General features: G+C 37.9%; 3 protein-coding genes across 3 annotated transcripts in view; 2 read left to right on the top strand and 1 right to left on the bottom strand.

Annotated features, from left to right (window-relative positions):
- Positions 1 to 8,940, top strand: part of LOC125237900 (tubulointerstitial nephritis antigen-like) — an 85,274-nt gene extending 76,334 nt beyond the window's left edge. The window contains exons 6-9 of the mRNA XM_048145140.1: positions 2,564 to 2,698; positions 3,357 to 3,553; positions 6,864 to 7,003; positions 8,056 to 8,940. Coding sequence (XP_048001097.1) covers positions 2,564 to 2,698; positions 3,357 to 3,553; positions 6,864 to 7,003; positions 8,056 to 8,208 — 625 coding nt within the window. The 3' untranslated portion in view covers positions 8,209 to 8,940. The remainder of the gene's footprint in view (positions 1 to 2,563; positions 2,699 to 3,356; positions 3,554 to 6,863; positions 7,004 to 8,055) is intronic.
- Positions 8,941 to 17,460: 8,520 nt separating this feature from the next.
- Positions 17,461 to 20,975, bottom strand: LOC125238078. The gene is made up of 5 exons (XM_048145368.1): positions 20,846 to 20,975; positions 20,662 to 20,769; positions 18,656 to 18,743; positions 18,008 to 18,094; positions 17,461 to 17,529 (listed from the first exon to the last, which is right to left on the bottom strand). Exons 1-5 carry the CDS (start codon positions 20,851 to 20,853, stop codon positions 17,461 to 17,463), a joined length of 360 nt encoding a protein of 119 aa, XP_048001325.1. The 5' UTR covers positions 20,854 to 20,975.
- Positions 20,976 to 21,528: 553 nt separating this feature from the next.
- The window catches only part of LOC125238077 (protein CASC3-like), a 34,708-nt gene continuing 29,447 nt past the window's right edge, over positions 21,529 to 26,789 (top strand). Inside the window, exons 1-3 of the mRNA XM_048145367.1 lie at positions 21,529 to 21,746; positions 22,036 to 22,107; positions 22,750 to 22,850. Coding sequence (XP_048001324.1) covers positions 21,675 to 21,746; positions 22,036 to 22,107; positions 22,750 to 22,850 — 245 coding nt within the window. The 5' untranslated portion in view covers positions 21,529 to 21,674. The remainder of the gene's footprint in view (positions 21,747 to 22,035; positions 22,108 to 22,749; positions 22,851 to 26,789) is intronic.

Here is a 26,789-nt window from a genome sequence, read left to right as displayed (position 1 = left end):
TTATGGATTAGACGCCGTTTTATGGCAATAAAATTTCTTTTTGTCATACTATGATTTCCGGCGAGCAGTAGAGTAGGTATGCTAAAATAGAGAGAACAAATAGTTTATTACATTCCTTGCAATTATTAAAAATAACCTAACCACGAAATACAATTTTCAAGACCGATTTTTATGAAGCATGGCTAAGAACACTCCCGACTAATTCAGCTTTCAAACAAAAAAAAACTAAATCTAAATAGGTTCATCTGTTCGGGAGCTACGACGCCACAGACAGACACACACACACAGACAAACCAACAGACAGACACGCCAAACTTTAAATATTGATTCCCGTTCGAGAACGCAACTGATGCTAGACACTACTACAGCCTGCTAACACTTACCCAGTCCTATAGTCCAACTCTAGATAGAGTCTCTATCATAGAGTTTCTATCTAAGTGGGACTAAAATAAACGAGAGCCCTCGCAACCTGAGCCTCTTGAACTAACAAGCCTCGGGTGAAGTCAGCCGATTCATTAGAACACAGAAATACAGGGTGTTATGTTTATAACCGGCAATATTTAAAAAGGTGAGCATTATTACTGATACAGAATCTAAAATAATAAATGTGGAATAGTAGATCCCGAACGGATGAACGGATTTGGATTAAGTTTTGTTTGAAAGCTGAATTAGTCGGCAGTGTTCTTAGCCATGTTTGGTGGAAATCGGTCCACTATGTCGGTTTTTTTTTTTCAAAATTTAAATTTTGTATCGTGGTTATTGGTTCGACAGTTACTTGTTAGGTTAAAATTAAAGTACCTACTTTACGTACACTTTTTTAGGGTTCCGTAGTCAACTAGGAACCCTTATAGTTTCGCCATGTCTGTCTGTCCGTCCGTCCGTCCGTCCGTCCGTCCGTCCGTCCGCGGATAATCTCAGTAACCGTTAGCACTAGAAAGCTGAAATTTGGTACCAATATGTATATCAATCACGCCAACAAAGTGCAAAAATAAAAAATGGAAAAAAAAACGTTTTATTAGGGTACCTCCCCTACATGTAAAGTGGGGGCTGATATTTTTTTTCATTCCAACCCCAACATGTGATATATTTTTGGATAGGTATTCAAAAATGAATAAGGGTTTACTAAGATTGTTTTTTGATAATATTAATATTTTCGGAAATAATCGCTCCTAAAGGAAAAAAAGTGCGTCCCCCCCCCTTTAACTTTTGAACCATATGTTTAAAAAATATGAAAAAAATCACAAAAGTAGAACTTTATAAATACTTTCTAGGAAAATTGTTTTGAACTTGATAGGTTCAGTAGTTTTTGAGAAAAATACGGAAAACTACGGAACCCTACACTGAGCGTGGCCCGACACGCTCTTGGCCGGTTTTTTTTATTCTGTACCAGCTATATGATTGATTACCTCCTTAAATATTGCCGGTTATAAAATGAACATCCTGTAGATTCTGCTAACTAGTATCATTCTTCGGTCGAATTAGTTGCTTCCAATGTCAACCTTAGCCTGTATTAATAAGTTTCAAATTTCGTTTAAATTAATCGGTTATACGATCTTGCTATACCTAATGTTTGGGTTTATTTTGTTTTGTATCGTGTGAATGAAGTGGCCGTGTCGATCGAGAGAAAGGGATGCAGCTATACCTACCAGTTATAGTATAATTCTGTCCCTCTCTCTCAACCTAAACTTAATGGCTTTAGTACTTATGATAACCCCCCTGAGTTCTTGAAGTTATAAAGGAAGAAAATGCTCAGAATAAGTTAGCTTTGGACCTTTTTAGTTTTAGAACTTTTAGAGCCACTTACTTGTTACTTTACAGTCAGCGAATTGGATAGTTAAGTTAGTTTTAATATGGTTTTAATTATTTGCGATTGTGCGAAATGCGTTAGGAACATTGTGAGTGGTTTTAAGAACACAAGCAACGTGGGAATAGGTTAATTGTGTAGGTTGGTATACTTAATAGTAATTTTGGTATCCAATTTATTCCATCTGACTTATTTATGTACACTGTAAATATGCTTAGATTAAATTGTGTTCCGGACTTTTGGGAGGTGTGCGCGGAGCCGAAGCCAACACGTAGAGGCCCTTTTGACACTAATGAAATGTAAGGGGTACACCAAGCGGATGTTGCCCATGCCTGTGAGTAAGCCCGCCAGGGTGTAAGGACTATTTGAAAGTTGATGGAATCTAAAATGAACTGGGCTGTTGGATTAAAGTGATGGAATAAATACATATTTTATTGTTATGTTTATGTATGACATAACGAATACTATTTAGATTTATCGTACAAAGCTGTTTCAAGCATATCCCGTCGATGTCTTCTGTTGTGTCGATGAAAATTATAGGTACCGTAAATTGGGGTGAGTAGGGTTCGCGGGGGGAGTCGGGTTATAAATGGGGAGAGAAGAGACGAATGAGCACCAAATTACGGTAGTACCCTGACCATAGGACAAATCGTCACTGTAATGGGCAAAAAAAAGTTGCGTAGAAAACTATTAGTTAATAGAGTTGTACAATGTACAATTCCCTAAGAAAATGAGTGATCATGAAGTTTCTCTTTACAGATTTGGCATAATGTCCAACGGCGCAGAGAGCCTGGTCCTGTCTCCACAGACGCTCCTATCCTGCAATCGGAGACACCAGCGAGGCTGTGCTGGAGGCAATGTCGATGTAGCTTGGAACTTCGCGGGCGAACACGGGTAAGCAAAGGACCTCATCATATATCAGATCAGCACTTTATGGCCCACTGCTGAGCATAAGCATCTTCTAGTACGCGACTTCTCCCGGTCCTGAGCTAGTCTCATCCAGTTGCGACCCGCAATTTTCTGAATATCGCCGCGGCTTAGCCAGCATCATGTCAAATGCCGAAAGCTGGTTTTGTATGGACAAAACCAGCTTTCGGCATTTGCAGCATTCGGCAGTCCAGGCTGCAAGATAGTAAACTCTGCATGGGCAGAGTTTACTATCTTGCAGCCTGGACTGGAACACCGCCAGTGAGTAAACCCGACCTTACTCATCATCATGTCGAACAGCAAGAGCCAGAGATGCTGATATCGTGCAACCGCTATCTGCGCGAAGACATGGCATGGAATTTCTATTGTCTTGATTATTACATTTCAATGTGTAACTTTTAGTAAAATAGAACATGCAGTATTTACTTAATTAGTGCACTGAACTTGCACGTGATCGAATTAAGGTGAGTTAGAACTTAGAATTCGAACTCAAAGACGTTAAATTCATCGTCCTCTGATTTTGTTCTGCTGTCATTCGCGCGGTGTTTCAAACTTAAGTTTACACCGGAGCAAACTCTTAACTTCTCACGTCATATTCTTAAACTATTTTCGAATGCTATTACAGATTAGTGGAAGAGAAATGCTTCCCCTACACGGCTAAGGCCGAGAGATGTCCGTACCAGCCGCACGGAGACCTGATCCAGGATGGCTGCCGGCCGAAGGACCCTCGACGCACTTCGCGGTATAAGGTGGGGCCGCCGTACCGTCTCCTTAAAGAAGAAGATATCATGTATGATATCAGGGAGTCCGGCCCTGTTCAAGGTAAGGAATGATGATATACTCATAGCTCTTTGAACAATTTTCCATTTTTCACAATCCTAAAGACCTCGCGGATCGGATTTGGCCCGCGGACCGAGGCTTGGAGGCCCGTGTATTACATGTAACTCAATAATATTTAGATTGATTAACAAATCGCTTTAGAAAATCGTGCCACGTAGACTAACTATTTTGGCTCAGTGACCTAAAGTGAATCTTGGCCTCCGAAATGAGAGATCGCGGAAATGGACCTGTCCCGATCCTGCGCAGCCTCTTGCTAGTAGTCACTGACTTGAAGCTGACGCAGATCTGCCGCCACACTGCTGTACTCCTAGCGATACCTGGGTCGACCCGCCGCCGGACGGCCGGTGGACCCAAGAACGCTGTCTTGACAGCCCGATCCTTTCCCATTCTAAGTGACGTAGTAACATTATCTTAAATTAAATCCCTCCCATATGTGTCACGGCAACTCTATTAGTCTTATTAAAAGTTTACAATTCAGAGCGGGACAGTGAACGTGTTAAGGTTCCGTTTACCTTATTTATTTGCATCTCATGTTTGAGGCCAGATTACGAATCTTGAGCAAGGCCGATTGAGAGATACCGGCATGACGTAGGACTATACGAGTCGAATTTTTATACCGGTAAAACGGAGCATAAGGAAAATTTGGGTTTTGTATCGTTTTGTAACGGACACAAAATACCGTTTTGCATTATTCGTGAGGTTTTCAAGTAAAAGGTACCACATTGTTGCCGACTATAACGACGAAGTTTGCTCTTAACTTTATACGAATTACCTGTTATAGCGTCTTTAAGCGTCAATGTGGTAACTTTTGCTTGAAAACGGCACAATTACTAAACTGTCCATGTAATTAGATAGGTTCAGAAAAGTAGGTACTGTAAATAAAACATTAATTTGATAATCGCCCTGGTTTTTCACAATCACCCCGTTTTTACTATTTTACTGTACGATCGCGATACATCAGTTTCCGATCTCCCATGTAAATTTACTAGCTTTTTTCTAAAAGTACTTCATGTTTAAAGTCCCTTGCCCTTACTGTTATGTGTATAATAACTAATCGGTGTAAGCCATAAATATTAGTACCATAGTACTTAGTACCTAGACAAAACATACATTACCAACAAGACCAACAATGAAATTATTGTCCTAGAATCCGTTAGTAGCGAGCCAAACCGTTTTTGCCATAAGTACTATATTCAATTTGGTTTGAGTACCTAGACTCAAACCAAATTGAAGTCATAACATCAGTTGTCTTTAAATACTTGACCTAAAATCGCATGCCATGACCTGAGAGAGGGCTTACCACAAACCAAGCGCGACGGTTATTCCCTGCCAATCGTTGACGTTATGTGGTTATCGAAACGCAGACTGGCTCTGTCGCGCCACTACAGAAGGGCGATAGGGAAAGCTGGCTACGATAGGTACGATTACGAAAGCGATTGTCACGCTGGATAAGTATAGGTACTCTGTCATACTCGGATTTAGAAGTAGAACATAATAATAACGACTCGTCGAATGTGGCTCGCGGCTCGCAGACCAAGGGTCTCCCCAAACATATCAACGCCGAATCGGCTTTCACAAACTAAAAATCGTTCGTTAGTATGACGATTTTTGGTAGGCTAGAGCCAAATCCGCGTCGATAGGTTTGGGGAAACCCTAAGAGTCTGGGAGCACGGTAACGGTACATATTTTTAACCCCCGACGCAAAAACGACGGGGGTGTTATAAGTTTGACGTATCTGTCTGTCCGTCCATCTGTCTGTCTGTCTGTTTGTCTGTCTATGTGTGTGTCTGTCTGTGGCATCGTAGCTCCCGAACGGATGAACTGATTTAGATTTAGTTTTTTTTTGTCTGAAAGCTGAGTTATGTATTATTAAGGTACTATTAGTTCCAAAACGCGCACAACAATAGAATCGAAGCTGAGGTCGACCGAAACTACTTCGAAAGAATTGTTAAATAAACACAGTTTATAGGCTTTGTTAGAACAATGGAACACTTGTGTCCATAATATTACTCAATTTCATGCTTTTCTTTCATGTACCACCTACTTACATATTAGTAGGTAGGTATCGAAAAGTTAGATTTGCCTGCTAATTATTATATCAAGTGCTATTTTTTCATCCGATTTTATTGTTAATATTTGCACGTGTATTTTAGCTACCATTAAATGGAGTAGATGCGGTTGAATAGGGAAAAATTAAAGTCGAATTTAAGTTTTGGTCACACATGGCTTGATTAAAATTTACTGTAGGTAATATTCAATCGAACGATACGATTTTTGTGGGATCTCTTAAGAAATTGACAGATAAATCACGTTTTGAATTTCGGCCTTTTCACCCCGACGATCATACATTTTCACCCCGCTTAACGCTTGTTACTTAACAGTATTTTTTTCAACTCTTGTTGCTTTTATTTAGGTAAGTAAACTGTTTTGGCTTACGTTTTATATTAAGTTCTAATTTGATTAATTTTATGATTTGATTATACGTACAGTAGATAGAAATGTACCCAGTACCCACCAATAAGTTAATTTGTATCGTGTGACATCATAACCACTTAAAAATTTCCAGCAACTGCTACTTGATACTTTTAAGTGTTTAATTTATGACAAGTACTAAGTGATGATGTGGCTGATTCGTATCTAATGTTTGGTTTATAATTGTCACATAATCATCAAAGCGTTTCTAACGAGGACAAAGTTGATAAGTGTAATCGATGGAATCAGGCGTTACTTTGCGGAAATCTAGAACATTCCTTTGCTAATCCGCGAATTGATAACGTGCAAGTCAATCAGTGTTAACCCGTTATACTTACTTGCGTATTTTTACATGCAATTAATTTTCCCACCCTCCCTGCGCAAAAATCAAAATAAATACGCAAATAAATATAACAACCCACCACCAAAAATACAAAACTCGACACGTGTTTCGCCTCTACGAGGCATCGAGGAGAAATACGCAAGTAAGTATAACGGGTTAACATTGATTGACTTGCACGTTATCAATTCACGGATTAGCAAAGGAATGTTCTAGTTTACGATTGATAAGTGTATGTTTTTTTTTGCATGTTGGAGATTTTTTACAGATTGGCAAAAAAGCGTAGACATTAAAAAGTGGCAACATGCTGATGATACAACGATGTTGCTACTTTGAAATCTTTACAGGAACTTTGAGGACCTTTATAGATTTTTCACTACCTAATCATGACCATAATCAGGATTGAAATACATAATCCTTCGCAACGTTCAGGATATAACAAACACTTTGCTCTCTTGTGACACAATATTTTGGTTGCAGCCGTGATGACGGTGTACCAGGACTTCTTCCACTACCGTGACGGCATCTACCGTCGCAGCAGGCATGGAGACAGCAAGCTTCAGGGGCTCCACAGCGTCAGAATTGTGGGCTGGGGCGAAGACCGCCAGGAGAAGTTCTGGGTAAGCTGATACATTTACTAGCGACCTGACAGTATCTACCGTGGCAGCAGGCACGGAGACTAGCTGCAAGGTCTGCACCGCGTCAGAATTGTGGGCTGATGCGAAGAGTCAAAGACCGCCAGGAGAAGTTCTGGGTAAGCTGATACATTTACTAGCGACCTGACAGTATCGTGGCAGCAGGCACGGAGACTAGCTGCAAGGTCTGCACCGCGTCAGAATTGTGGGCTGATGCGAAGAGTCAGACCGCCAGGAGAAGTTCTGGGTAAGCTGATACATTTACTAGCGACCTGACAGTATCGTGGCAGCAGGCACGGAGACTAGCTGCAAGGTCTGCACCGCGTCAGAATTGTGGGCTGATGCGAAGAGTCGAAGACCGCCAGGAGAAGTTCTGGGTAAGCTGATACATTTACTAGCGACCTGACAGTATCTACCGTGGCAGCAGGCACGGAGACTAGCTGCAAGGTCTGCACCGCGTCAGAATTGTGGGCTGATGCGAAGAGTCGAAGACCGCCAGGAGAAGTTCTGGGTAAGCTGATACATGTACTAGCGACCTGACGATATCTGCCGTCGCACCAGGCACGGAGACAAGCTGCAAGGCCTGCACAGCGTCAGGATTGTCGATGTGAGCTGGGGTGAGGACGTAAGAATTCCTATTGCACGTGAAAGCAAGTTAAATCGCGACGTTTGTTTGATTAAACTTCCACTCCACCTTTCACAATCTTTTCATCACACTCTCACAGCAAATGTGCAATTGCACGCGGGCGCAGCGGTAGTTATAGAAAAATTGTCCTCCCTATAGGGTGTAATAAATTGTCTAGTACCGTATTTAACTTTTTCATTATATTTTTTATATTGCAAGTGTGATGAAAAAATATTTTTCTAACTCGGGGTGTCAGAATATTGTAAACCCGAGTCTTACTCTTACTCTCGTTGGCAATCTTCAACTTCCACCCCCGTTGCACTATGTACTATTATTATGTCGCGAACAGCTACTAAAATCCACATTCACTACTCAATTCGCCAAATTTAATAAACCTATTTACTCTTTTCAGATCGTAGCCAACAGCTGGGGTACAGAATGGGGTGAGAACGGCTACTTCCGCATCGCACGGGGCTCGAACGAGTCCGGAATCGAGTCGTTCGTCGTGTCCGCGTTCAGTGACGTCACGTCCGCTTTCCTCCGGTCCTCCGGCCGACGCACATAACAGAGGGGACAACTTATTGTACCGATGTGCAGATACCACAAGAAACACGGGATCATGTGGTATTTTAAGAAGTACGGTTAGGTTTTGATCTGTTATATTTTTTTTTATCCAGCCATAGTACCTAAGTTTGAATTCTGCTAGCTACCCACTCGTAGAATTATGACTGCAATGGTTTTAACGAATTTTTGGGGTGGTGTAAATTCTTTTTTTTAATGTTGATAGCGAGTATATTATTTATTATCATTGGGACTCTCAAGACTTTAAGTATTTCAATAGTACTTTTACCGACATGTTTGCATTTTTTCCTATAATTGTTGTCTAAAGAAGTTTTTTTTTTTCGGATTAAAAACAAGTGTAGTTACAAGATATAGTGACATTACTGACTACTGGTATACTGGGGTTACTTTGATTCATGAGTTAACATTGATCATCGATGTATGGGGAGTACTTTTGAACGCTATTTAAACATTTATTTACGTGTTTAACTTACAGAAATAATGATAAAACCGGATTCTTAATACTTCGATCATTCTCACCCCACAAATCAAAGTAGCCCCAGTTTACGTACCTAAAATGCCTTAGTACCTACGTAAAATAAGTGTTTTGGCAATATTTTGTAAGAAACTCTAGTGTATTACTTTCGCATAGGTAAATATATTCAAAATGAATCAAGAGACCAAAATGTGCCACTTTAGAACTAGAACGCAAAATAGAAAGTATTTTCAGATCAAAACCTAAGGGTATTTTTGTAATGGATTATAGTTGTACTTACGATCTCCAAGAGACAGTTGTTGTATTGCTAAATTATAAAATAATCGATCGAAAACGAAATTCGATGAATAGATCTTACAGTAGGTATAGGTATACTCTGTACTTTAAGGTACTTAAAAAATGTAAACAAATAATTTTCACTACACTGACATTGAAGCTAGGAACATACTACGCGGACGTCCGCCGTCGAGCGGCTTGGCTGACCAAAACATCCAGCGCGCCAGATTTCGATCGGACGTCCATGCGCTCAAGGCCATGTCCACGACCGTCGACCGATAGTTTGCACTGTTAAGTGTATATTCATTGTCCAGATCCGCGTCCGCGGTCGCGCGACGACGGACGTCCGCGTAGTATGTTCCTAGCTTGGCAGTTCTTGCCTATTTCTGGGTTGATAAGTAAAATTATTACTCAACGTCAATATTTCTTTGTTGACCAGGCAATGAACGACGAAGTGTTAGTGTCACTGTCAGGCGACATCGACAATGAGGAGGCACACTGACATTTTATCCCGCCAGGCGGCGCCTGTGCAAGTGTCTAGGCATGTCACTGTCATTCATATGTGTGTGAGAGAGAAACATCATCTTCTCGCTCACACGTATGAAATTCTTTATCTGTGCAATGGACTAATAGCGCCATCTGTCATAACCTTTGAGTGTGCCTCCTAATTGTTCTCTGGTGAAACAGGCAACAGATTGTTAGAATATTTGTCGGTCAACCGACTGCATACAAAATCATGTGGATCTGTCACTGAGCTATCTATAACCTTGTTATTTGGTCGCTTAATATTTTAATTTACCCTCAATTTGCTTAAAGAGCGTTTTGAGGGTAGATTTTGTTTACATTTATTAAAATACCTGAAGATACAGACTATAGAGTCAGGCCAAGATAATTTGGCAATGATTTTGATAGCCGGGTCATTTTTTTCTAAAGTTGTCCACCCCACTTTTTTTGTAACATGGGTATTTTTTACGCGATTCATACGCAGAATCGCGAGGTCTTTCGATCCTGATAGAAGGAAAAAATTACCCAAGATTTTCATACCTACATTTTTCAAACCTTCCATTAATTATTTCTTGCACTACCATTTTCAAAATGTCTATTCTTTATTTCCTGCTACCCTAAGGTTGTCTGGTAGAGATCGCTTACAGCGATAAGACTGTTGCTACCTATGTTTAATGTCTGCTATTTGTAATCTGTTATCCTTGTGGTGCAATAAAGAATATTTACTTACTTACTTAGTTCCATTCCGTTACCGCCATACAAAATGTATGAAAAAATGGTAACGGAATGGTAAAAAAACCTTGGGACACTTTTTTTCTCCTATCAGGATTGAAAGAGCTCGCGATTCTGAGTGGAAACCACATAAAAATTTTCAAATCCAAAAAAAAGTGGACAACTTTGAAAAAAATGTCGCCTATGCAAAGGTTAAGTAAAACTTGGTAGTATAATTTCATCGAAGTTTGACATTTAAAATAAAATTTTACACCGACGATACTGTCAAAATCGTTGCCAAGTCTTGGACTGACTAGTGGGTATATTTAACGTGTACTTAGTGAATAAGGTATTAATACTTACCCTAATGCAATTAGAATTATTATAAGGGACCGTTACAGTACAGTGCCAAAAAGTATTTGTATTGGACCGAAATCTGGTGTGATAGCTGTTTCTTAAACTTTTATTTAAGCATTGTATGTCTAGTCTCCAATACTGTGAAAATAGGCTGTGTGGGCATTTTCAAAATATGGGACCCAAAATTAGTGAAAGTTGTTAACAATAACTCAATGTCAGTTTTGTCATGGCAAATTAAGCATGAACTTTCAATAAAAATATTGCTTTTGTATTAATTAAGTAAACTACAAGCAATAATCTACATTTAGAACATGAAAAAAGTTGGTTTTTTAGTCAGGGACCAAACGACCTCTTTTACAAAAAGTCGTCGACATCTCTTCTAAATACCTAAAACAGGTATGGATGTGTTCCTCGTTATCTCCAGATTACGAATTGACCTGTTTTAGTTTAAGGAGGGGGGACGGGTTGAGAAAAAGGGGGAGAAAGATGGCGGCCGACCATCATAGATATTTATTCACATCTCGACTCCTATGGCACCAATCTGTTCGTGCAAGGTGTCGTTTGAAAGCTTATTAAACCTACTTTAATTGTTTTCAAATAACTATACTCATAACAGTAACCGTTTACGAAATATTTGAAAATATGTGTTTTTTTATCGCGCATGAGTTGCACAAGTACTAGAAAAAATGCGTCTAACTCAATAAGCAATAACTTTACCGCAATTGATGTTATTATAAAATTTTCGCGTCTATTCATGCTCTTTTTAAAAATATAAGTTTCATTGGTATATGATAATATATAACCATGTAATTACGAATTTGGTTTAGCAGGAGTCACTCTGCCCGGTCGCAGAAATGGGCGCTGACCGTAGTAAAGTATTCAATATTTTTGAGGTCCTATTTTACGGATCCATATGCGAGAGGTATCGTTTCAAAGCTAATTAAACCTACTATATTTTTTTATAAATAACTATAGTCATAAAGGTAGCTGTTTAGAAAATATTTGAAAATATGTGTTTTATAGACCATGAGTCGCACAAGTACCTACTGGTAAAAAATGCTTCTTAATCAATAAACAACAACTTTTCCGGAATTGTTGTTAGTATAAGATTTACGCGGAATTTCGTGCGCTTTCTAATAACATAAGTTTTATTGGTGTATGATATTATATAACCAAGTAATTACAAATATGGTTAAGTAGGGGCCACAGCGCTCGGCCACGTATGGATGCTGACCGTCGCCAAATTTTCTATATTTTTCAGATCCTATTTTATTTAAATTAGCGCGATCTAGCTGAGCGTACCCCAAAGGTGTAATGCCGTATGGTACTGAGGTACGTTTTTTTCTTAGACTTTATCTGTCTATACGGAGTTATATATGTCTTTGCATATATTTAAGCCGCCATCTTTGATTTTTGACTTTAAAATCCAGGAATCTTTTGAAAGCATATTATGCGTACTATCATTAGTTCTCAATAATTTTAGTTGTAACTGTAGTAGCTAACAAAATATTTGAAAATATGCATTGGAACCGATGTGAGTAAAACATGCTTCTAGCACAATGAATTATATTTTTTCCGCAATTGATATAATAACAAAATAAACGGCGAAATGTATGACCTTTTCAAATAATAAGTTTTGTCAGTATTGCATAAACAATTAATGTTAATTTATCCATCATAGGTACTCACTGCGCACCGTCATATACATGGATGACCATTTTCGTTGCCGTGTTCATAATTTTTAAGATTGTATCTTGGTGCATGACCAATAAACAATAACTTTACCGCAAATAATGTTATGATAAGATTTACAGGACATTTCATATGCTTTCTAAAAATATAAGTTTTATTGATGTATGATATTATACAACCAAGTAATTACGAATTTGGTTTAGCAGGTGTCACTGCACCCCCGTGACGTAAATAAGTGCTAACCGTCGCCTAATTTTACGTATTTCTCAGATCCTATTTTAGCGATCAATTTGTGAGAGGTATCATTTGAAAGCATATTATGCGTACTATCGTTACTTTTTAATAATTTTAGTCGTAATTGTAGAAGTTAACAAAATATTTGACAATATGTGTATTTTTACTGTATATGAATAGCATTCGCACTGATACGAGTGAAACATGCTTCTAGCTCAATAAATTACATTTTTCTGCAATTGATATAATAACGAAATGAACCGCAAAATGTATGGCCTTTACAAAAAATGAGTTTTGTTAGTTTTGCCTAAACAATTAATGTTAATTTGTCCACCATACCCACTGCGCACGGTCAATCGTCATATAAACGGATGTCCACCGCCGTTGCCTTAATTTTTTCATCATTTTACAGATTTTATTTTACTGATTTTTTTTAAGTATATAAGTAAATTCGATACGTGATAGATTATATTTATTATGAATATACGATTAGTGAAATAAAATCTGAAAAAGGCAACGACGGTGGACATCCATTTATATGATGGTGCGCAGTAGGTGAGCTGAACAAATTCAAATTAATTGTTTATGCAATACAAACCAAACTTATTTTTTGTGTAAGTCATACATTTTCCGTTTATTTTGTTATTATTTCAATTGCGGAAAACTATAATTTATTGAGCTAGAAGCGTGTCTTATCAATGCCAATGCTATTCATGCACAGTAAAATACACATATTACTAATCAAATATTTTGTAAACTTCTACAGTTTCGACTTGAAATATTAGAAATAAAGATAGTACGCATAATATGCTTTCAAATGATACCTCTCACAAATTTATCAGTAAAATAGGATCTGAGTAACGTAGAAAATTTGGCGACGGTCAGTCAGCACCCAATATCGTGACAGGGCGCAGTGACCCCTGCTAAACCAAATTCGTAATTACTTGGTCATATATTATCATACACCAATAAAACTTATATTTTTAGAAAGCGCATGAAATTTCGCGTAAATTTTATAATAACATTAATTGCGGTAAAGTTATGGTTTGTTAAGTTAGAAGCATTTTTTATCTGTATATGTGCAACTCGTGCTCGAAAAAAAAAGTCATGTCTTCAAATATTTTGTAACCAGCTACCTTTATAACTATAGTTATTTAAAAATAATTATAGCAGGTTTAATTTGCTTTCAAATGATACCTCTTACATATGGATCCGTAAAATAAGAACTTAAAAATATTGAATACTTTACTACGGTCAGCGCTCATTTTTATGCGACCGGCGGAGTGACCACTACGAAACAAAATTCGTAATTTAATGGTTATATTATCACTTACCAATAAAACTTATATTTTTAGAAAGCTCATGAATAGTGGCGTAAATTTTATAATTACATCAATTGCGGTAACGTTATTGTTTATTGACTTAGAAGCATTTTTTACCAGTACTTGTGCGATTCATGCTCGATAAAAAACACATATTTTCAAATATTATGTAAACAGCTACCTTTAATATTATAGTTAAGTGTAAACAATTATAGTAGGTTTAATTATCTTTCAAACGATACCTCTCACATATGGATCCGTAAAATAAGACCTCAAAAATATTGAATACTTTACTACGGTCAGCGCCCGTTTATGCGACCTGGAGGATAACCCCTGCCAAACAAAATTCTTAATTACATGGTTATATATTATCATATACCAATGAAACTTATATTTTTAGAAAGAGCATGAATAGACGCAAAAATTTTATAATAACATCAATTGCGGTAAAGTTATTGTTTATTGAGTTAGACGCATTTTTACTAGTACTTGTGCAATTCATGCGCGATAAAAAAACAAATATTTTCAAATATTTCCTAAACGGTTACTTTTATGAGCATAGTTATTTGAAAACAATTAAAGTAGGTTTAATAAGCTTTCAAATGACACCTCGCACGAACAGATTGGTGCCATAGGACTCGAGATGTGAATAAATATCTATGATGGTCGGTCGCCATCTTTCCCCCCTTTTTCTCGACCCGTCCCCCCCTCCTTAAACTAAAACAGGTCAATTCGTAATTTGGAGAGAACGAGAAACATATCCATACCTGTTTTAGGTATTTAGAAGAGATGTCGACGAAAATCGTGAAGGAGACGACTTGTGGCCAAATTGGCTCTAGACTATTTAGACAAATTTCAAAACTGACCTCGAGTTAATTTTTGTTAACAACTTTCACTAATTTTAGGTTTTTGAAAATGCCCGTGTATACCAGTTTAAAAAAAATGTGTTCTAATTTCTGTCTAAATGTATTTGCGTGCTTTCGAGTAGATTCTGTAAAGTTTAAACTAATCGATAATTACTGTAGGTTCCCAAAACGCATGAATTTCTACATTTTGTATGGTAACTTATTCAGAGTTGCCATAGCGAAAACTGTAGAAAAAAAATCTTAGAGCTATCTCGTGCCTTACAGACTCTGAGCCTACCTACAGTGGGTAAGGGTCTCCCCAAACCTATCGAGCCTAGACCAAAAATCGCTCGATAAAATGAACATGCGTTCAGCGTTCAGCAACGACGATTTTTGTCCGGATAGAGCCGATTCCACGTCGATAGGTTTGGAGAGACCCTAAGTCGTGAAATAAGTGGTATTCCAAGCCTGAAAGGCGCTTGCTTTTTTAAAATTATAAATGGGCTTACTCTTGGTCGCAGACTACCCAAAGGCAATGACGTGGCCTACGATGGAGTGAGCTCATCCAGAAGATGCCTGTTCACTCTTGATTTGAAGGTTGCCGGGTTATATTATATGAGCTCGGAAATATAGCTAGGAATCAATAAGGGCAAATTTGTATTGGAATTTCAAATGAAAACGTGCTTATTGCAGATGGACCCTTTAGGCATAAAATAACACAACATTTTACAAGAAAATTAAACACGAGTGATAAACACTGTAGGATTAAATGGAAAGTGCTCTGTATTTTTATAACTAGAAATTTTCCATACAAATAGTGTAATTTTAAAGCATACTTAGTTAACTTTATTGGAACAGTAACAGTATTTCTTACAATGTATTATATCAGTCTATAACTGCCATTTTGATTTTTAATACTTAATATTAATGATTTTAGTTTACTAACTATTAATTAATGATTACTTATGTCGCTTAAAAATTACCAAAATACACGATCTTTCAAAATTATGGTTTTTATTTGTGCTCTATATAAAAATCGAGGGGTTTACTGGTGAAACCCGATAAGTTGAGCAAACTGGTTTTTGAAATTCGAACTATGTGTAATTTCCACAATGTTATTTTTTTTTTTATACGACAGTTTTACACAGATTGACTGAGCCCCACGGTAAGCTCAAGAAGGCTTGTATTGTGGGTACTCAGACAACGATATATATAATATACAAATATATACATAGAAAACATCCATGACTCAGGAACAAATATCTGTGCTCATCACACAAATAAATGCCCTTACCGGGATTCGAACCCGGGACCGCGGCTTAGCAGGCAGGGTCACTACCCGCTAGGCCAGACCGGTCGTCCATGTTGTTATTTCAAGGACAAATTATCTCGACTTATCACCAGTAAACCCTCGAAATACTGAAAAATATATTCAGTCGTCCCGTTCGAGACTTTGACTAATTTGTATTTGTTCATGAAAGCATATGTATATCGTCACTACTTTTAAAAAATCTCGTATCTCACGCTGTTCCTCAAAGTTAAAACGCAGTAAGTCTATATGCATTCCATACATACTTACTACAATTTTCTTTTCACTGACAGACGAATATACAAGTTTTTTTAAAAGTAGTGACGATATGTATATCTATCATTAGACAAAGTATCAAATGGGAGGTCTGGTGATGACTAAATAGATCATTCATTTTTTTTACTTTCGATGGCTGCTATTCCGGCAGAGCCTGACATTTCGATCGCCACGTAGCGTCACCAATTGTCGCTGCCGCTGGTAAGTAGTAGTGAAATTAAACTATGGAAACTGATTATATCGCATATAATGAATTAACAATACATCCCGACGTTTCGAACACTTTAGGCAGCGTTCCCACTTAAGCGTCGCGTGTCTCGGGCGTGGCGGAGACGTCCGTTGCGCGCCCCGAGACATGCGTCTTATGAGTGTGGATGGTCCCTTACAGCGTTCGTTTATAGTTTCATTTCATGAGCAATTATCGTGCTAACCAAAGACAATATTAAGTAATAAGGAATCAAAGTGATGATGAAGCGATTCAGCAGGCGCGTCGCGTGACAATAGTTATTTGTTATACAAGGGGGCAAAGTTGTATTTTAACGCCGAGTGTGGAATTGAAAAACGAGTAAGTGAAAGGATTCTATAGTTGAACCACGAGCGAAGCGAGTGGTTCGAGAATAGAATCCTGAACTTGCGAGTTTTATAACACACGAGAAGTAAAATACATTTGCACCCGAGTGTAACACAAAACTTTTCCCCTCACTATAGCGAGGAAACTACAACGCAAAAAAAGCGTTTATCACTGCTTCCAGTACTTCCACAGGTGGTAAATCATCTTTATCACTAGATTTACCTACTTTTATCAATTTTACAGCAGTTAATTTGTCTTTATTCAAGGTCAAATTACTTTACCCACTAGTGGATAAAATGCGTTTTTACCCGCTGGTATTAAAGGACAAAACACGTGTTTCCGAGCTAGTGAGGGGAAAACGATTTATCGTCAGGCCGTCCTTTTCGCACTATTTGTAAGTGCGATAGAGACGGACCGATACGAAAAAGTTTATCAACTTGTGTACGCACGCTGGTGTCAGCGATTAACGCGACAGCGTAGTAAGGGATGTAGTCTCTTTACATTTATATGTATAGTTAAATAAGTATTCTGTTGTTCGGTTGCATGTTTCCAGAAAACTTTAGATCTACAAAACTGTTCTACCTGTACATTTCATAGCTTCTAAGTTAAGGAATGTGTCCTTTTGGTCCTCATATTTATAGGTTAAGAGATATTTGTCTGATACTAACTGGCGGCCGGTTTATTTTGGTTGGCTCGATTTTTCGCCACTTTTTCCACCACTGCCGCTCTCGCCTGAAAACAAACCAAAGATCAGGATATGTTAAAATGTTTACAGGACACTGGACTGGATCCATATATGGGACACAATGAACCATCTTCACATGTCCATGCCCCACAATGTGGAAGTAATTTGCTTGCCAAGAAGTCGTAACATTTTGTATGGGGAAAAAGTAAAAAAGTAATTGGTTATGGATTATATTTTTGATATGCAAACTCTTTTTGTAGCAAAATGTGAATCAGTTTAAAAATAGACTAGACAAGCACATCACATCTACAACTCGGCTATGATTACTGTCACAATGATCACTGGATACAGGCTATATCAGTTCTTTAACTGCCTGCCTGCTTATTAAATAATAATAATAATAATAATTTATATTTTATACTGGCATCATAAAGTCCTTGAACAGAAAAGTGCCATTTTGATCCCTCCTAACAGCGAAGAAAAGTCCCCTTTTCTAATATGTGATTGGAAAACATAAATATGTACCTGTAGTGACTGGACTCTCTTGTGCAACCCCATCATGGAGTTGGAGATGGTCACCAGTCGCTCCCTATTCGTTGCTATGTCCGCCAACTGAAACATTTTAGAAAGGACAAATTTATCATAGAGACAGCACAGATATTTGATTTCCTCTGCATGCACCATAGAGTAGCGAACAAGCATATGGCCCACCTGCTGGTAAGCAGTCACTGACATGCGTTGCCAACCCTTGTCTCCATCATCGTAGAATCCAAATGGGAATGCTTTTGACATCACGCAAGAAGGAATAATAATGTTTTTTGTAATACTATGTCAGTAGCAAACAAGCATACATGCGCGTTGCCAACCCATTAGAAACTTGTACACTCCCTTTTGCTGTGTTAAGTACACACACAGCAAAAAGGAGTGTACAAGTTCCAAGGAGGGTTCGGGTGCCGAGGACTCAAAGGACAATACACGGAACAAATTAGTTCCGTAGGTCCTTCCGTCACTAGCATACCACACCCCCATGGTTTTAAATATTATGCTAAATAAATAATTTAAAGAATGTGTCCTTTAAAAAAAAGTGGAACTTTGATCCCTATGCACAGGGAAGTAAAGGATTTTTTTGTAAAGGTGTTGTGAAAATGGAGAATCAAATATGAGAATACTTACCAGTGCATCAACCATAGCATCGTTCTGCAAGTCTTCTAGCCGCCTCCTCTCCGATGTCAGTGTGCTGTGGACAGCTTCCTGTCTTTCCCTGAAACGTACCAAATATTCATATTCATTCATTCATATTCATTTATTCAATGCAACCATGGTATTTTACAGAGGTGTTTACAGATTGTAGGTACAAACATGGACCCCACTAGGGTGTAGCATTTTTACATATATTATAAATAGTACAACAAAACAAAACAAAAACAACATGCACTTACAGCTAAGTTTGGTCTCCTAGGAAGTCATGCAAGGAATATGGGCACAAATTCAGTTGATAGGACTTTAGTTTGTTTACAAAAATTTTGTATTTTCTCTCGCTTAATATATTTTGAGGAATTTTATTAAAAATCGTCATAGCCATTGCATGAGGTCCTTTGTTGAACATTTGCAGCGTCGCAGGGACATTCATAAAGACTCTATTTCGTTGGCGCAGGTTATACGTTTCTGAACTATGGTATTTATTTTCTTCGAATAGATTAACGTTTTTTTTAACAAATTTGCAGGTTTCTAAAATATATAAGGCTGTCAGCGTTAAAATCTTTAGATTAGGGAAGGGGGGAAATATTTAATATTTTCACCTGTGTAGCTAATTCATACATTACAAAAGGCTCAAAGGATGTCATAAATAAGATAGCTCAAGGGTTAAAAATAAATAATATATTTTCATATGGGGTTTAAGTTGAGGTATACACAATGGATTATTTTCCATAGTTTAACCCTTTACCTGCCATAGTTTGGTATACCCATAGATTTGCCTGTGTGGTGACGGGTTAAGAATTTCACCACCCCTTTTCTTCCCGTGGGTGTCGTAGAAGGCGACTATGGGATTTGGGTTAAATTGTGGCGTAGGCGAGAGGCTGGCAACCTGTCACTGCAATGTCACAGTTTCGTTTCCTTTCGACCCCTTTTTTGCCAAGAGTGGCACTAAAGCTTTAGTAGTTTCATGTGCTCTGCCTACCCCTTTATGGGATACAGGCGTGATTGTATGTATGTATGTATATTTTCATATGGGGTTTAAGTTGAGGTATACACAATGGATTATTTTCCATAGTTTAACCCTTTACCTGCCATAGTTTGGTATACCCATAGATTTAGAATTATTAAACTAGATTGTTTAGTTAGGTCAAAAAGTGTGTCCACATGAGAGGTAATTGTTTGGGCTGGTGTCCCTCTCGCACTTACTGACAATGTCAACAATGTGTCAACATTATTCAGTGACGTCATCACTGTCATAAATTGGGGATATCAGTCAATTTTCAAAGTTACTACCAAATCTACTAATACCCAATTGAAGGTATTTTTTAATTATACAAATCTTTGATTTATTGGCATCAAAATAATTACATTATAATTATTTTCCAATTTTTTGAAATATATCGAAACCCTAGTTTGAATATAACACTAAAATAATATAAGAAGTTATAAAATCAGGTAATATACAGATAAAAATACTACTACTATGGGAACCTCATTAACACTGGCAACACATGCGAGAGGGACACCAGCCCAAACAATGCCCTCTCATGTGGACCGTTTTCGCTAGTCTGATACGATCGACTTTCTGTTTCAGTAATAAGGTTCAATTTCGTATGGCAAAATATGTGATTGAGCTGTCCCCTGTAAAGGTCTTTGGGTATACCATAAGGCAAACATAACATTACCTTCTCTTAAATAAGTAGTGTCTGATAAATAAGACGAATATTCGTATAGTTTGGTACTGCCAGCGGCGATACGAATACGGCTAAGAATTCAAAGTGGTTAGCAGGTTAGTAAGTTATTCAATGGGATTGACAACTGCTATTAAAGATTTGCTTAGACGAAGCCAACATGAGATTTTCCTGCCTCTTAACACCTATTTATACTTACTGTGATTACAAGACAAGCTATGGAAAAAAAAAATGTTTAAGCACTAGTTTATTGAGATGACACAGGTTAAAAAAAGTTTAAGTTAAACTTACGTGAGTTCCTTTAAATGCGTGTTTATTGTCGCTAAAGGGGGTTCATATAGCTTCATTATACCTTTGCTTAATAGTTGTATGGTCTTCGCATCGTCAGTTTGATTTACGCTAGGAAAGGATAACGAAACTTTAGCAAGTGGAAAATATTTTCGTCATAATCGTTTGTAAAGCCGCCTATACTTACTTTTCCATTGTTTTAACGAGAGCAATGAACGATCTGTTTGTGTTAATATTCAGAGTACCAAAGTATTTCACGAATTAATATAAAATATAAGTTAAACAAAATTTTCTGCAAACAACTTTCAATATCTGTTTTGACAGGATGAAACGAAAAACGAATTGACATTTTTTTGACATACATCTCAATTTAAATATGGCAACACAGAAAATAGCTGCATTCCACTTATCACTTATACGTCAGCAATGTCAGCATATTTGTCTTTTGCAAATTTTATATCATACATTTTTTTAATACACAGTGTGATGTGCATATAACATGTAATATTTGTGTTTATGAACATTTTCAGAGTGTTATATGGTTTTTAAATGTATGTGTAATAGGAACGCATTCTTTTTTATGAGAAAATGGAGGTTGATAACATTAGTTTCCATTTTACGTACCATGTTCCTTTTATTCAATGAAAAATATTGGAAAGGTACACATTTTGTTACAATAAAGACCGACAATTATTGAATTGAAATACTTATATAAAAATATTCTTACTGACTTGAAAACTTCGTCAGAAATAAACGGCAGTTAAATATATTCATATGATTCATTCAATATATCTGCGTTATTTGAAACGTAAACCTTGATGGCCGCTAAAAAACTTTGATAGAAAAAAAAAAACAATTTCACTATCTTCACTTGTTTATTAGTGGTTATACTCTTTGGTGTAAGCATTTTGTTTGAGAGGGGATTTCACGGACAGTGGAAGTTTAATCGTTTAAATTTCTTGGAGTCATTTATATCAATAAAACTGGAGGTCTTGCAAAAACCGGAGGGCGGCGACATGTCGGTCGTAGCGCGACGGGACTCCGGAGATTATTCAGATTCCCAGGAAATCGAGCGAAATTCGACAAACGTGAGTTAGAAACACTGACCGCCAGCGACAATGGCAAAAATCAACTTTCGTTTGGCCATTATAAGTATTACGCGGGCACTTTCACCGGTGCATTCGCGTGACGGTGTGACCATTTCTTTTCGCAAATGAGGTCACGATTGGGACCACTCTCCGCGGCGCCGTTGATGTGTTTAGACTTTAATTTTAGCCGCGGGTGACGCCACGTAGAATTTGAGACTAGTTTGTTTTGAGAGCAAAGTCAAAAGACTTGTTTGTTGTCATGCAATTGCTAAAGGTGGCTGGTTTGCAGGATGGGCCAGAGTCGGACTACGATTCGGCGGCCAGTGACACCGAACACTCTGATCAGGACCCTGAGAGTCAGGTAATTTATTCATGCAGTTTCTAATCCTTTCTAATTGTCATATTTCTTCTAAGATCATTAATTCTAATTGCATGCTTATTGGAAATAACAGTCAAATAATTTCATTTTATTACTTCAAGACATGGAATTCTTAGTACCACATCATGTGTTTAATGTAAATGAAGGTAGGTGCATTATTGTGTATGATAGTGATGTAGTTTAGTATTTGACTGTGTAACAGGTATATGGCCCATGTTTTTTCAAAGTTGTCCACCCCAACCTTTTTTGATTTGGAACTTTTTATGTGATTTCCATTCAGAATCACAAGTTCTTTCAATCCTGATAAAAGTGTCCCAAGGTTTTTTCCCATTCTGTTACCATTTTTTCATACATATTGTATGGCGGTAGCGGAATGGAAGGTCTGAAAAATGTATGAAAATCATGGGACTTTTTTTCTCCTATCAGGATCGAAAGACCTGACCGATTCTGAGTATGAATCGCATAAAAAATACCCATGTTACGAAAAACAGTGGAGTGGACAACTTTGAAAAAAATGGCACACATCTACAAAATCCAGGATTGTTCTGTTACCCTACTCACATCAGTATACTCATAGCTGAAGGTTATGATCTTAACTTGACTGTGTCTTGCACATGTTTTCAGGAGACGGAGAGGCGAGTAGATGATGACGAAGACAGGAGTAACCCTCAGTACATTCCGAAGCGGGGCACATTCTACGAACATGACGACCGAACTGCAGCTAGGTGAGATTTATTTAAGTTCTCTGAATTTTTACCATTTGTTATTGTCTCTTTTTTTACACAGTAGAAAATCATAAATTGGAAAAGGATGGTGTGTTCCCATTACTATAAATCAAGTGTCAAATTATTTTATAGTATCTTGGGTTAATTATTGTTTCACTTGTTACATAATGTTGGGCTAAAACTACATATAATATGTACACTAGCTTTTGCCTGCGGCTTCGCTCGCGTTAAATTTGAAACTATATACAAACTTCCACTCCCCATTTTAGGGAAGTGGGGATTTAGAAAGAGACAAAAAGTAGCCTATGACACTCTCCATCTGTTTAACTATAAAATAAAATAACTATCTCCTATATATCTATAATATTAGTATGAATATTATAAATATATAGGCCTGTATAATTAAGTTCTGGACCTCAAAATGATATAGCAGAATCATTATTTACTAAGCCCATGACTGGTGCTGTCCTCACTTTGTATGTTAAATCTTATGAAGTTGAATTATTTCCAATGGCCGCTGTTAGCATTAAAGTTTACATGGTCATGAAACTCATGAAATTGCGTGTACATATTTGTGACCATTTTATTTTACCCGAATAGGGTTTCCCATTCAATAATAAAAAAAAAATGTATGAAAAATTATTTAAGGCGAGATGATCTGTCAAACTAACCAAACCAAGGGGGTGAGGTGCGCGGCGTCCGGGCCGCCCCGCCCGCGCGGCTCTGTTCGCTTGTCGCACACGGGAACTCAAATTCGCGCGGCAGCATGACACAGACGGATCGCAGTATAATGATCGCCGTATTTTAACTGGGCTTTCTTAGTTTTTTCATGAAATAGGAGGCAAATGAGCAGCTGTATCGCCTGATAGTAAACGATCACCGCCTTATTTTTTTTTATTAGGTTTCATCATTTGTGTAAGTAATACGAATGATTTATAGTTACAGTATGTTTGGTCAGCGTTGTCGTTGCTTTTAAGGACGTCCCTGCAAATATAATACTGTGTAGAGAATTTTATGGAAATATACCTACTTCTCCTAAACATCATAACCGTAGCTTTTACGGTTTTCCTGAATATATAAAAAAACTGAAAATGGGAACATAAAAATGGGGAGGCGGGAGGAGGGGAAAGATTAACATCTCGGCGTGTTTTCCACTTTATGTAGAAGTTTTTTCTTATAAACCTATTGTTAACAGAACACAGTAACCATCAGCTTCTTTGACCATAGACTTTATGTAAAAAGATATTATGTCATGTCACTGTTGTTTAAAAAGACACATAAAATTTGTCAGTCGTGAATAAATAACGCTTTTTCTTTTTCATATTGAAAGCCTTTAAGCTGTATATATGCCAAAGTTTCGAATTTTATTCTTGTTGTTTATGAGCCTACAACTTCAAACATGATGAAGTCACTCAGCCAGTCACTGATGAAATCTGTGCTATTTATATTAGAATCATTTTGGACGCCGTCCCGAGCGGTCGTGCCCGGAGCGAACAAATAAGCCTCATAAACAACTAAAAAGTCCAGCGAAAACAATAGATAGACCCATCGACAGATGGTAATGCTCTCGCCGCCGCGCCTACACCCAAGAGCTATCCCGCGTCGAACCGTAACACCCGCGACGCTGCCTATCTATCTATTTCCGAAACCCTGTGTTTGAAAGTGTTTATAGTGAAGTCTGACAGTGAATAGTTATAATATCTTTTTACGTGTACCTATACGTTCGATGTGTGTTGGTGCGCGACCCGCGACGTGAGGACCGTACCCCTGCGACGGCACCAGCGGCCTGGCACGGAGCTGTGGCAGCGACGGCCCTTACCATCAACACCGCAGCAAACTTGGTGAGCCCGTTCCAACTCTGCTATGCCAAAGAACTAGGCCTATTCCAAGTGCAAAGAGACTCAGGACCTAAGTACCTACTAGGGACAGCACAGGACGGCAGTACGGACTTACATTTAATCTCACTTATTTGCAGGAAAAAAAAAGGGTTACTAGATTTTAGAAGTAGATTAGTAACAGTCCCGCTCTGATCCTATATCTCAAGACTTTAGTAAGGGGCACTGCACGCTATCAGCAACCACACACATGATAGAAATAGACCCACAGGCCACGTACCCCCTAACGTTCCAGGCAACACCACGTAAGGAAAACCAACAGGGCACAAGTTACATACTCGTATAGATACACAAAACACATCGTATTTACAAACACACTCATACGCCACACACAGCTAATACACATACGACCGAACGCTATTATACAAATTCCTAACCACAAACCCCGCCCAAATACACTCACCACTCATATCAACACCATTCATATTAATATTTATTTACTTACATCAAAAGGAATACTCCCATATTATACTCGTAGGTTAGCCCTAAACTTACGCGAACCTAGACAAGCCCTATCTAACAATCAATTCCGCGGTAATTATTCAGCCTGGGGTCAAAATCACCTTAGCTACAGAGCACAGTATTTTCTTTATCTTTTGCTATATCCATTCCTCATTAAACCAGTAGGTTATTGCTGCCATTTCCATAATCGTAAGACACTCTATACTATAGTAAGTTTACTAGATTATCACATATTGAAATTTTATACACATATACTGAAACGTATCCTGCGCGCTAACTACTTAGTGTCCGTTTTGGTAGCCTTAACTTGCAACATCAACCAATAAGTAGATTACGGTGCTTAGTACATAAGACTGTCTTTTTCTCTCTTCATCAAATCGCGGTGCAATTGCTGAGTTCTGGAATTAGGGCTCTCTCACCCTTTCAACTTAAGCAAAGTCAAACCCTCTAGAACACATACCTACGCGTCTCTCTTTTTTTTTTTCTTACATTCTACGTTTTTGTTTGGGAAATAAGATAGTGCCGCCCGGCAAGTAAAAACAAAAAGAATAGCATAAAACTGTTTTTAATTCAAACGTATTTTACCCTATTATACACAACCGAAAAAAAAAGGTACACATTTGGTGTGTACTTACAATGCAATACTAGTAAAGGAATTAGGCACTGCCATTAAAGCTCTTTTTTTAATGTAAGGGCGCTTTCTACTTGCCGGTACCATTATCAATAGTCGTAAATATCGGCTAGTTTAAAACTAAAAAACGCATCATAAAACATGTGTTCGGTGTAAACAACGTAGAGAGATCAGCTTTGCACAACCATAGGGCTGCACATTAAAAACCCCGAACCATTGTCAGATACCCGGACAAAAAAAAAAAAAAGCGAAACGGAATACCCCCGGAAGGATAAAAGAAAAGCTGTTGTTTTATGGCACATACCTTCAGCTGCTAAACAACGGACACGTTCCGCAATTGGGCAATATCACCACGACAAAGACAACAAGCTTTGCTAATTTTGTTGTTGCCCCAAAGGGCAGAGACCCTCGTATTTTTCTTTAGATAATTGTTCATTTGTCTAATTAGGCTTTAGGCTCATCAAAATATCTTTTCTTTTTCTAATTACGATTTATCATGACCACCATACAAGTAATACCCATGGAAAGAGATGGTAATTGTCTATATAGATCCATAGCAGACCAACTTAACAGGGTACTAGCCTCATCACCCGACCAATACGACCATCAAATAATTCGGAGCGAATTGGCTAGCTATGTTTCTGTTAATAGAGAGGATCCCAGAATTAAGCAGGCCCTATTATATAGCGTCACCGAAGCACATAGCAATAATGCCTATTCATTACAAGCGAGTAAGGATGAGATTGACACATACATTCGCAAGCAGTTCCACGATGGTTTTTGGGGTGGGGAAGATATTATTATTGCCGCATCAGAGTTTTTCGTCTTAGATGTGTACATCCACGGTATTTATCCAAACCAACCACTAGTCTACAAGGCACCGCCATGTCTTACAGCCCCGGCCAAGCCTATTCACTTATACTTTCAAAACCATCACTACGATAGCGTAAT

The sequence above is a fragment of the Leguminivora glycinivorella genome, chromosome 22, assembly GCF_023078275.1.
Source record: "Leguminivora glycinivorella isolate SPB_JAAS2020 chromosome 22, LegGlyc_1.1, whole genome shotgun sequence".
In the NCBI taxonomy this organism is placed as follows: domain Eukaryota; kingdom Metazoa; phylum Arthropoda; class Insecta; order Lepidoptera; family Tortricidae; genus Leguminivora; species Leguminivora glycinivorella.
This window is presented reverse-complemented; position numbering and strand designations above follow the sequence as displayed.

Coding starts and splice junctions, on each gene's coding strand:
- LOC125238078 (XM_048145368.1), bottom strand. Junction 18,744..20,661: donor ACGCATTTAAAGGAACTCAC/GTAAGTTTAACT, acceptor GGTACGTTTCAG/GGAAAGACAGGAAGCTGTCC. Junction 17,530..18,007: donor AGAGAGTCCAGTCACTACAG/GTACATATTTAT, acceptor GTTTGTTTTCAG/GCGAGAGCGGCAGTGGTGGA.